The 12,546-nt window shown below is 42.8% G+C and overlaps 1 protein-coding gene and 1 pseudogene across 5 annotated transcripts in view; one reads left to right on the top strand and one right to left on the bottom strand.

Annotated features, from left to right (window-relative positions):
* ERBB4 (erb-b2 receptor tyrosine kinase 4) overlaps positions 1 to 12,546 on the bottom strand; it is a 1,268,185-nt gene that overhangs the window by 203,247 nt on the left and 1,052,392 nt on the right. For all 5 annotated transcript variants that reach the window (XM_053283383.1, XM_053283386.1, XM_053283382.1 and 2 more), the window contains exon 20: positions 5,207 to 5,392. In XM_053283383.1, coding sequence (XP_053139358.1) covers positions 5,207 to 5,392 — 186 coding nt within the window. The remainder of the gene's footprint in view (positions 1 to 5,206; positions 5,393 to 12,546) is intronic.
* LOC128341429 (uncharacterized) lies at positions 9,645 to 9,793 on the top strand (annotated as a pseudogene).

The raw sequence follows: 12,546 nt of genomic DNA, 5'->3' as shown, positions 1-12,546 counted from the left end.
TTTTACTCTCAACCCCTTATTCTTTGTCTTAAAACTATTTTTCTCAATCTGCCCATCCTCCTCTTTGCTCTCTAAAATAATCTGTACCTGCACACACGAACTCTTTCATCTGGGTGCATCCTGAGTCCTTGGGTGCATGCCTGCCTGCTAGAATCTCTCCGTAACAAGATGCTGGCTGATACATTCCCTTGGTCATGTTTTGCCAGTACCAGCCATGGCCAGGAATGAACAGCACTGGTATGGAGATTTCTCCATGCAATCAGGATGATCTGACTCAGTGAGCAGCTCTCGGGAATTCTGGTTGCCACATGAAGCCACTGCCAGGTATTTTCCTCTGCTTTAGCACAGCAGCAGTAAGTTAAGGATCAGCCTATAGCTACCGTGACAGCACCTTTGATGCATAGTGAACATCAGCAAAATTAAGAACATCCCTCATGAAAAGTACTACAGGTCAGTAGTTCTAACTTCCAGAAAGGCAAAGTGAGGAAACACGTGAACATACATGTCAAACAGCCTAGTAGAAACTGTTCTTGGCAGGGTAAGATTGTGAATTGCTTAAGGGGTAACTATTTCTGGTATCCATCGTGCAAGTTTTGAGGAAAGCAGATGCTGTTAATAAGTGTCCTTTTTGAAGAGCCAAACAGAGGAGCTTCATGCTGTCATGCAAGGTCAGTGGAATATTAACCTTAGACCATGTTGATATAGAGAAAGATGGATTAATTAGACTTTGCTTCTTCATCTCAATAATAAGCCACCTTTTTGTTCCAAGGATTTTTCCTCCCTTTCCCTAATGGTTAGCATCAATTAATCTTACATTTGCTCTTTTCCTAAAAAAATAAATAAAAATAAATGGCCATCTCAAATATATATCAGTACTAAACTATTGGTAATTCCTTGACACCTTCCCCAGCTAAAAAGGCTCCACTGAAAATTTCCTAACTTGGGAACCATCCCAGTACTCAATTCGAATAGTAGCTGCATCAGAAATATATAATTGCTTATGACAGGCACACCCACTGCAACAGCTCAGCATCAACGACAGCAGAACCAAGCAAGTGTTGAAAAGACTGTATTCTAAGCATGGCACCAGAAAAAGGCAAAACTGAAAACAAAAGTGTGGGTCCCAGGGGCATTTTCCAGATTAGACCCTACCATGGGGTCACTATGGAGCTGCTAAGTGTGCTTCCGTACTTCCTGTGTTGTGACACCGCAGTCAGCAGGGCGCCATTCATATGTCCGATGCCTCCTTTCGGATTTTATCACTGTGATTTAGTACTATAACCTTGTATGTCTCTAGCAAAAAAGTATCTGTATTTTTTCGGCATTGTAAGTGGTGTGGTGTGGACAGAGTAATCTGTGCAGAGGTAACCATTGCCACTGCACCCACCCTTGCTTTTGGCCCACCCCCTCTTCAAGCAAAAGCAGCCCCCTCTGCCTGTGGTGATGAAGGTCCTGAGATCCCTTTTCTGCCTGCCAGTTTGCCAGAGCAGCCTTGCAGAAGTTTGGTGGGGCGAGTGCAAGGTGCGGGAGCTGGGCTCCCAGAACTCAGCTCAGCCTGGGTCCACTGAACATCTCTGGAGCCAACAGCACCCTCCTCCTTTGAGTCCACATGGGCGCTTTGCTGGGCAGCACACAGTATGGACAATTCCTGCTGGGAAAACACATCGTTCCACAAACTATGCAACGAACGGCTTCCACCGCTTTCTTTACATTTCCAATGCGATCCTGCCAAACCAAAGCATTTTACATCACCTCTGGCAGCTTCTGGGGGTGTTGCCACAGCCATGGGGGAGGTATCTGGAGGTTCCCCCTCCCCCCACCAGCCTCTCTCCAGTCTTCTAAGGGCCAGGCCACACAAATGGCCAGGGCAGAAAACAGGCTGAACTGGCCCATAGAAGAAGGGGGGGAGGCTAGTGGGAGGAGGAGGAACCCACAGAGACAATCCCCTGCAGCTGTGGCAGCACCCCCCAGAGGCCGCTGGTAAGTTAAAATGTTTTTAAAACACCTTTATAACCCCGAACTGGCTCGAATTCGAGCCAAGCCGGGGTACTAGTGCAGGGGTACAAAACCGAACATGCCCAGTATCGAACCAAACTGGGCAAACTGGTTTTGTGCACACCCTTAGGTTCCACAATGATCAGCTCATCTTGAAATAATTGCTACTAGCTGACCCTGCACAGAACATCTGTACGGCACTTTGGGGCTGGCTGTTTTTCCCTCTCTCTTCCTCCTGCCCCCGGTCTCCCCTCTCTTCCCCTTCCCTCTGGCCCCGCACTCTCCAGCCCTCCTCCCCTCCCGTTCCTTCTCCCACACAGAGCCGCAGCGGGCGGCCAAGAAGGGCCCCACTGCCGCCATTTTTCCTCCCTCCTCGTCCTCCTGCCGCCATTGCGGCTTTTCTTCCCGCCCCCCACGCCCTCCTGCCACCGCCACCGCCGCCTTTCTCTCCCCTCGCCCACTGCCCGCCACCGCTTTTCTCTCCCCCCTCCTCTGCCCGCTGGCCAACTGGCCACCACTAGTGCTTTCTTCCCCCTCTCCTCCTCAGTCCTCACTTCAGAACTCTTGCAGAGTGTCGTGAGAGTTCCGCTGCCAAATCCTGGGCACGCATGTTCCAAGAGAATTAAATATATAGATATGAACTTTGGGAGGAAATCTGCTTTAAGATAAAGTAAGTTAAGTCCAGCAATGATACCTGTAAGAGTACTACAGGTGGCCCTAATTATTCTTGGGGGTTCTGTTATCACCTATAGGTGCAAATACAGAAAACACAAATAATGGAAGCTTACCCCATAGGAATCTAGGGGTTAGGTTCCGACAGACACACAAAAGGCTAAAAATCAGGGGGATCGAAAATAAGAGAAATAAAGTACTCTACCTTGCGCTCTAGGCCTCCAGCAATGCCCACCCCCCAAGCCCCAATTGAACTGGGGAGTAATTGTTTTTAAGAGTCACAAAATGGTTCTGCACTGCCTCCAGATGGGAAATTACACTGGAGATGATTCCAGAAGCCTTTTCTGGTAGCCCTGAAATGGCGGATAGACAAAAATAGTCTTTTTTACCTGCAGGTCTTTTTGCCTGGTTTCCATAAACCAGTTCTCTAGGACTTCACCGTGGATACGTGAAACCATGGTTGCTGGAACCATGGATAACAAGGAATTTCAGAAGGAATTATTATCAGTATGTAATATATTGCACAATCAGCAAATCAATTAGGCTATGGTTCTTGAATCTAAGTTGCTTTAGTTAACCTCTCCAGGGAGTTATCCAGATATGGCTTCATGCTGCGGGGTATCCAAAGAGCAAATCTGCTTCGCAGTAGATTCACAGCTGTTTAATTTGGATGATTAGATGGGCCGTTCACATAGGGTTGGTTCTTGTCTGCATTCCCTGCAGATCCTTTTCCTGTGTGCGTCCCCACAGCTTGCTTTGAGTTTTTTCTCTAACCAATCACATCCCAGGAGGAGGTGAGACACAAACTTTTCAAAGCTGACCTAAATCTTTGCTGATTTTTATAATGAGCTTGCCTTTGTGACTGCCTTCATCACCACATGTTCTCCACCACCACCACCACCACCACCCCAGACTATTTAAGAAGCCATGGAGGTTTAAAGTAGAAATCATTGCTTTCTCTCTGTGATGAAGAAAAATGTAGCCTCATGGAATCAGCTCAGACACAAAGGGCTCAGGTTACATCGAACCTGTAGTCTCCATTGTTAAGCTTCCAGGCATCCTCCAACAACATCTGCATATGTAAAGCCTGCCTATCTGCCTGATTCACAGTGTCTAAGTTCCTATGGTGACCAGGCAAATGCAGAATATGCATGTCCCCTATACATAAGCACATCTTTCTGCTACAATTGTGAGGTTTGGGGACAGTTATCCTGCAATGCTGAATATTGCAATTGCAACCATACATCCCAAGCACATAGTTATACATTAACAAGTAAATCCTATGCATGCTTACTCAGAATTAAGACCCATTGAGTTCAGTGGGCCCTCTTCCATGGTATTAGTGTGGCTAGGATTGCAGCTTTAATGCATTTTGCAAAACAGATCTGAGGCAGGATCATGAAGCAGTCAGTACATGAGATTATGGAATAACAGATTAAGTAGTTAAAAATGATAGAATGCATAGATAAATTCTATTTGATTACAAATGGGTGCAAACATGGCTACAAGAATAAGGCCAGGGCAAATATCCAAGAAGGAGAATGTGAGACATCCATCCAAATCAGGCCTAAACAATGTGACCCACCAAGACAAATTCAGCTTACCCGTTATGTATAGACCTGTCAGATGCTTGGCATCCCTTGCTCCCCCCATCCCACAACGCCATACTGTCAGAGTTTCTGGAGGAGTCCCAAACCTGGTAGGCTGTCTCTTGGGTAGGGCCACAATAGTGCAAAAGCTTGCACTTTCTTCATAATGTACCACAGAATTTGGAACTGTGCCCCCTTCCCAGATGATATTCGGTTGTAGTTTGTATTAAAAGCATTCTATGTGGATCATCCAAGTCCTCTAATTAAAAATGCTGGTGAGCAGAGGGGGACAAAAGTTCACTGTTGTCATTGAGATAGCAAATGCTATTAAGATGCTTGGATTTTCTACATGCTTTCTTGGAAAGCTTTCTACTGTCAAATGATGGAAATGACTAACGTTAATTTTGGTTTAATTTTGGTTATTTGAGAAGGCAATTGCTGAACTATTGCAACATATCATTGACTCCAGACCTTTCTCTCAAGTCCCCTGAGATTTTCCTATGTCAGTAAATTTCAGATGTCTAAGATCCAGTTCTCCATAATTAGACCCTCCCTTTACATAATCATCTTGATTTTCTTCTTCTAATTACATTTTATTATACAGTTTCAGGACGTGATTTTTTTTTAGCATATATCAACATTGTTTTAGACCAATAGCTATATCAGTGTTGCAAATATATGAAACAGTTGGAAATCCACAATTAAAATTCGACAAAATAAGAATAACCTCCTTTTCCCTCTGAACCTCCACAGTGTATGTTACATGTAAGCAATATAATGTATAGTCTATAAATTAAAAGAATGCAATATTTCATCTTGTAGGCCAGAAGTATGGAGCATAATTCAAGGTCATGAGGGGGAACAACCTCATAAGGTATGCCATCTTCAGTGAAAGTTACTGGCCGGATCTGGCCCATTTGTAACTGTAAGTAACAGACATAAGCACTTACCTTGGCTATCTGGACACACCAATTAAGCAGAAGCTGGGAGCCAATGTTATCCTTATGTTCATGAACATAATCCAATAAGCAGCCATGTGGCATCAGCTGAGTAACCAGCTGGATGGTAGGGCTCAAGCAGACGCCTAGCAGTCGTACCAGATGGGGATGATCCATGCTTGCCATTATAAGAGCTTCCTGCAACATGAATAATGCCATATATTGAAAAATGTTGTTTAAACATCACCCTTAAGTACCCATCTGAAAGGGGCATTCCTTGCTCCCAGTTAGTCACTTATGCTTAGTAACATACAACCTGCTCCCATACAAACATGCCCGCACCAGAGGCTCTGATCCAAGTGCTGCCACCTTCAGTGAGATAGCACCTTTTCAGTGGTGGCCACCTTAGCTATGGAATACCCTCCCGAAGGACACATGGCTGGCACCTGTGTTACTAAGCCTTTTGTCTCCCCAACTTTTAATGGATGATTTATTTTATGCATGTTGCTTCTCTGTTTCTATTGCTACTGCTTTTAATTTTGTGTGTGTGAGCTGTAATATATTATTTAATGCAAGGACAAATTTTGAATTTTACATTGTCTTGCTAGCTACCTTGGAAGTGTGTGCTGTGTGTGGGATAAAAATCTTTTAAATCCAAATAAATACGTGTTCCTAGAGGGGGGGGGAATCTAGGCAAAATTTATCTTCTCTCTGAAATGAGCTCACAGATTACAGATAGAGTGGTTAAGTTTTGTGCAGCTGCTTCAGCCTGTTGCAGATTGTTGGTTAAGTAGCCCTATTTTATTGGTTATAATATCTTATTATTATCAGTATTATTATCATCTAGTATATGTGATCTGAGCGGTTTGACTTGCTCCCATTCTGTAGGCCTATGATACTAATTTGTGTATGCTACTTTTTACGTGCTGGTCTACAATTGTAATAAACACACTACTACTACTAATCTAGGCACATAGAGTTTGATGCATAAGAACCTTCCACAAACACAAGCTGATCAACTCTTTGTAATCCAATAATCCCCACACCTGCAAATATGCAAAGTGCCAATGTGACCTGAGGGACCACAAGACTCTGTGGTTTTAGCTGCAACAAGCAAAGTAACACAGCTACCCCTCTGGAAATAAAAGCAATGTTTAGGACAGAGTACTATATCACAATCTAGGTACTTTCTGATCCAGCAGTCAAGAAATACACAGCAGACTAGCACTTGGTAGGGTTGCAATGAAAGCCTTGGAAAGGATATTTAGATGCCGTGACATGTGGACAACTCTATGGATGCGAAAGCGGGACTTTGAAGAAGAAAGATAGAAAAAGTATTGATGCTTTTGAACTTTGGTGCTGGAGAAGACTTTTGAGGATACCATGGACAGCCATGAAAACAAACAAATGGATCCTAGAACAAATCAATCCAGAATTTTCACTCGAGGCACAGATGACCAGGCTCAAACAATCATACTTTGGACACTTTATGCAAAGATTCAGCTCCCTTGAGAAGTCCATAATGCTGGGGAAAGCTGAAGGAAAGAGAAGAAGAATATGGCCAAGAGCAATGTGGATGGACTCGATTACAACAGAAATGGATACACCACTGAGACCTTAAAGGCCAAGTTGAAGACAGATCACCCTGGAGAGAATCTATCTATGTGGTCTCTAAGAGTCGAAACTGACTTGACAGCACATCAATCATCATTATCATCATAATTGTCATTAAAAAAACAAAACAAAACACACACACACACCAGCAGAAGCCTAATTCACAGAATGCACCACTCTTTCCCATCAGCAATTCCCCCCTTCTCCAGAGGGTCCTTTCTTCTCTCCCTCCACTCTCTCTCCTTTAACTTACAGTGCTACTGCGGCAAATATTTATATACTGCTCTTCAACCAATGTTCTCAAAGCTGTTTTCATAGAAAAATAAATACATAAATAAGATGATCCCCTGTCTCGAAAGGGCTCACAATCTAAAAGGAAACATAAGGCAGACACCAGCAAGAGCCACTAGAGGGATGCTGTGCTGGAGCTGGATAGGGACAGTTGCTCTCTCCCTGCTAAATATAAGAGAATCAGTACTTTAAAAGGTGTCTCTTTACTTAGTTAGCAGTGGTAATAGTATGCCAGCTACCATCACCACCACTGTCATCACGGTGGTGGTAGTCCTAGCTCTGGCTTTTGAAAATGCCAGATATAAGAGGAGGAAAGACCAGAGGCAGCTGGAGGCACTTCTGGCCCCATCAATCCATCACCATTGAGGCAGCCAACTCACCCAGCCTCATTAGGGGCTGATATACTATAACCATTGAGGAAACTATGTAGAATTCACATGGTCAGCCTTTTGGCTGACCCAGAAACAATTCTCAGATTTGCTTTAATGCTCACATGAAATCTGGTGAAATTCTAGTGCAGACTGTTTTGAAATGGACAGTTTGTGTCTCTCAAAATTAAAAATCTAGGGCATTCAGATTTTAGATGTTACTACATGAGGAAACCATTTGGAGACAAAGTATACATGTATAACACCAGTTTCCTAGTTTGTATTTGTGTGGCATATGTTAAGTCACTTTTGGGCCCTTAATGAGTTTAACCATGTTAACCTCTCTACCACTAAAATCAATAGGAGCTTAATTTCCATCATGCAGGTTACAGACTGCACTTAAGAACCACTGATATTAAAATACAAATGGTGCATCACCACTCCTGGAACCCATAATTTTAAGTGGAAAATTGGGAACAACAATCACTCAGAGAATGTCCTCTGATCTGCATAATTCTAGCAGGAAGCTCATTGTGGAAATGCAATCATGATGTTTTGATCAGACATTCAAACGTCTCTTAAATATCTAGCTCAACGGAAATCTGCTCTTCCTGTCTGTACAATAGCTTGCCTCTTAAGGTGTCTTGAGTCCACTTCTCCTTGCTGTTCCAGAGCAGTTTTTGCACTTTTAAAAACATTGATCATGTTTTTTTAAAAAAATGTTTTTAATGGCCTTTTATGTACTGTGGATCATGATATGACTTTTTGCAAGTACGTTGCATTTGCTTGAAAAGCAGTATATACATGCCAAAAATAAATAAAGTTTCCCAACTGCCCTCTTCACAAGTATAAATTCAATTAACAGTTGATTGAGTTTATTAGCTTTTTTAAAAAAAGATTAACAACCTCCCTGGAGCATGCAAGGAGGGGCTAGACAGACTACTGAGCAGTTCCCAAAGGTCCTTGGAAAACAGCCCTGCACGTGTCCCCTCCTACCTGGCGTAAGTGCCCCCCCCCACAAAGTTTGGGCCTGGGGGATAAGAGAGGAGGCAATAATAGTGCAAGTCTCTTGATCAATAAACCACCCCATTGTCACTTCCTGCAGGTGCTTCCCTCATCCACACATGTGACCTTTTACCATTGAGGCCCTGCATCATCACAGGGGCCTCTGAGAGAAAGTTAAAATTTCCACATGGGATAGGAGAAAGGAGATGATAATGGTGGTGGTAGTGGTGGTGGTGGTGGCAGAGCATTTTTTCCCATCAGGAGAGTCCCTCTACCACCACATGAAGGCTACAGGTACAGAGATACTCTTAGGGATTGGCAGGAGGCCCCGAACCCTTGGCAGATGCTCAGCAATTCCGAACCCTGACAATACAGAATCTGTTACAGAATCTGTATTGGATTTGCTGATCAATATGTCTGCCAATTGCATTGCAAAGGTGAGGGGACATCAGACTTCTTTTTCTGAGAGAGAAAAATGAATTGTGACTCTCTTGTGCAAGTACATCTGTACCCTGACTTAATGAGCACCCTGTTTCATTTGATACTATTTCACCATAGCAAAGGGACAATGAAAAAAGAATAGGAAAAGAGGATCTTCCTTAAAACCATTTTTCAGCATTCTCTCCTGAAAACCTACACACATATTTCTTACAAATTAAAGAATAACCACCATGACATTGCCACAAGTAGTAGAGAAAATATTCAAAGATCTTGCTGCCAGAACAAAGGAACTACCAAAACCAAAAAAAAATCACACACACCCCAAAAGGAGGATGGAAGAGGAGAAAGAAGGTGGAGGGGGGAATTACAGAGTGGGGAAAAGTCCTGGCAGGGAGGCTGGGCTTGTATTAAAGAAAATTGCTCATCAGAGCACAAAGAGCATTTGAAACCAAATTGCGGAGGATTTGCATAATAGTTGCCTTTAAAAAGAGGGGTGAGAGAAAAGATGAACATGACACTAATTGTAGGGGGGATTTTGTAATGAAAATAACAGATGGCTTAATCCCCCCCCCACTTTTTCTCCATACGAAATGATGTGAAGAATTTTTTGAAAATATGGACTAGTCATAAGATATTGTTTAGCAGGGCTGGAATAAGTACCTAGTGTAAATGATGGCAGAGTGAAGAAAGGGATAAAAGGTAAGAAGAGCAATTTAAACTATCTGTTTCACATTGCTTCTCAGCCTTTTGGCTAAGATCAAGTGTGTAGTATCTGTTTCACGCTGAAATTAATACAGTAATCTGTTGCCATTCCTGCATGGGGTCTCCAAGATGCAACATGGGCTTCTTTTAGACCACTATGAAATGCCGCAAAAGCCTATGCTGACATATACATTATCCATTTTCTAGAAACAAAGTAATTATCTACTTCATGCTCCCCCAAGTCAAAACAGAAAATTCATTTTTTCTCATTTCAGTAAGGTAATTAGTGTTCTATTTTAAATGGGGGCAATTTCCTTCATGTAGCTTGCAGATTACCTTCATTCTCTTTTTTGGCTCATCAAAAAAGTGGGAGGGTAAGGGGAAGTATTAGAGACACAATATTTTGATGGATAGATTAAACTCAGTCTATGACCTTGTGCAATTTATTACTATATTTGAGACCTAAACAAAGTCATTTCTGTAGAATATCCCAATTGAGAAGTACGTTTATTTATTTATTTATTTATTTATTTATTTATTTATTTATCTGTTTGTTTGTTTGTTTGTTTATAAAACAGATTTATCATGTTTCCATAATACATGTGCACAATGGGGCATGATTAAAAAAACAAAACAAAACAAAATGTTATAATTCAATTGTACTAGTGAAGGGTTAATTTCTTTTATCTTTGTTAAGGATTGAACTTGGTTAATACAACTTATTTTCCAAAAACAACAACCTCCCCCAAACAGCCCATGGATGAGCGGGGGGGAGGAAATATGTGATCATTTTGACATAGAATAGACCCATCCCCCAACACACACACACACGCATTCGTCTGATACCCATGCCTATCTCTCAGCTAATATGACCATATGAAAGAGAATGTTGCATGCACGCTGATGATTTTGAGCAAGGAACACATTTTAGCAAGATATTTAGGCCCTTAGCCTTCCAGTCAATGCAGGTAAAAAGTAAGTGGGCAAATAAGAATACTTTAAAGGAAGCCTAGGAATGGGAGATGTGGACAAAGCAGGTGCCTTCCTCTCCTCCCTGCCTCTTCTTCCACTTCCTTTTCCTCCTCCGTGGCTGCCACTGCTGCCAGACACAACAGTGCTCTCACTCACCACCAACCTAGCTGTGAAGAGCAGAGATGGTTCTGCAGGAACAGCCGCAATGTGCTGTTCAGCTACTGCCACCCCTCACCCAGCTGCCAATCATCCAAGTAAAGGAGCAAGGAACAAGTGTGCCTGCCTAAGGAGAATGGCGAGTGGTGGTATTTGGTACCTTGCCTCAGCTGACAGTATTGGGCTGCTGTTGCTTTGGGGAATCTGTCTATATTACTATCACTTGAAGGGAATCTTGATGATGATATCCATAAGGTTTGACAGCTTTGTCAAAACTTCTTTTGTTTCTATAGCTTTCCTCTAACTTCAAGTTAGAATGGGGTTCAACACTAGGGGTGTGCACCGAACAGTCTGGCCTGGTTCAGTTCGAGGCTGGATTGGCCTCGAACGGAACCGGGCCAGTTTGGTCCGGCCCCCATCGAACCCCCACCCCGGTCCGTGAATTTTTTTTTAAAATTAAAATTAAAAGTAACTACCTGTTGCCTCTTTGGGGGGTTTGCTGTAGCCATGGGGGGGGGGTCTGCGAGGGCTCCCTCTCCCCCCCTGGCCTCTTTCATCACCACTGCGGCCAGGTAAAGGTAGTCTTCTTGGACCTTTGGGGCCTCTGTAAAGTCCTGGGCCTCACAGAGGGCATTTGCGCATGCCTTTACGGAGGCCCGTAAGAGCCAAAAAGACTACCTTTACCCGGACGCGGCAGTGATGAGGGAGGCTGGCGGGGGGAGAGGGAACCCTCACAGATTTCCCCCCCCCCATGATTGCAGCAAGCACCCTGAAGGGGCTACAGCTCATTACTTTTAATTTTAATTTTTTTAAAAAAATTCACGGACATGCCGGACCGGACTAGCGGTTCGGTTCCATTCTGGATGGAACCAGGGTGGGTGGGTTCAGTTCGATAACATACCCACGAACCCCCAGACCGAACCGTTGGACCACGGTCCACCAGACCGGTTCCGCACATCCCTATTCAACACTGTCTTCTCTTTATGAATAGTGATTTTAAAAAATGCTATGCTGTTTGCCCTCTATCAATAATTAATATATATATATATATATATATATATATATATATATATATATATATATTTATTTATTTATTTATTTATCATTTTTTAATACCGCCTGATAAATAAATATCTAGGCAGAACCTTATCTAGAAGGCTCTTTGACCACTCTGAGCTCCTTGGAGGAAGAGTGGGATATAAATGTAATAAACAAACAAATAATAAATTATATTCACTTCTCCATATAGCCAACGCCCAGTGTTGTCTGAGAGATGTTCAGGGATGGCTCAAGACCTTCCTGTGCAGCTGGATAAGCAACAACAACAACAAAAGCATAATGTGGCCTGACACTCTAAAACATTTTTGCATTACGGGGCGGGGGGAGGACCTGATGTCTCCTTAAATTTGCCTTTCCCTCCTTCCATTTTCTACATTACAACCATAAAGACTCTTTAAATTACTTAAGAAGCTCACTGTACTGCCCTGGGTATTCTTTAGAAAACCTCAAATGTGTGCTGTGTGACAGGAGAAAGATATTAGAGCGGACACACATTTTTTCATTAATTTTATGGTACCTGTAATTGCTACAGCAAAGAAACATGTCTACAGTGCATGTCTGAGCTGCCTTTGGGAGGAAGCAATTACAAATTGATATATCTTCAACATATTTTGCTTGCATATTAAGTTTTGAGAAACCTCCTACAGAAAGCATCCCTCTGGACCTAGCTAGCTGTTGCAGCTGATATAGCCATATGTGGACTTAACAAAAAAAATTGTTAAAATAAAATAGGAATGAAAAGAG

This window comes from Hemicordylus capensis, chromosome 1 (assembly GCF_027244095.1).
Source record: "Hemicordylus capensis ecotype Gifberg chromosome 1, rHemCap1.1.pri, whole genome shotgun sequence".
Taxonomy (NCBI): Eukaryota; Metazoa; Chordata; class Lepidosauria; order Squamata; family Cordylidae; genus Hemicordylus; species Hemicordylus capensis.
The sequence above is the reverse complement of the archived record's forward strand: the minus strand, read 5'-3'. Positions and strand labels throughout refer to the sequence as shown.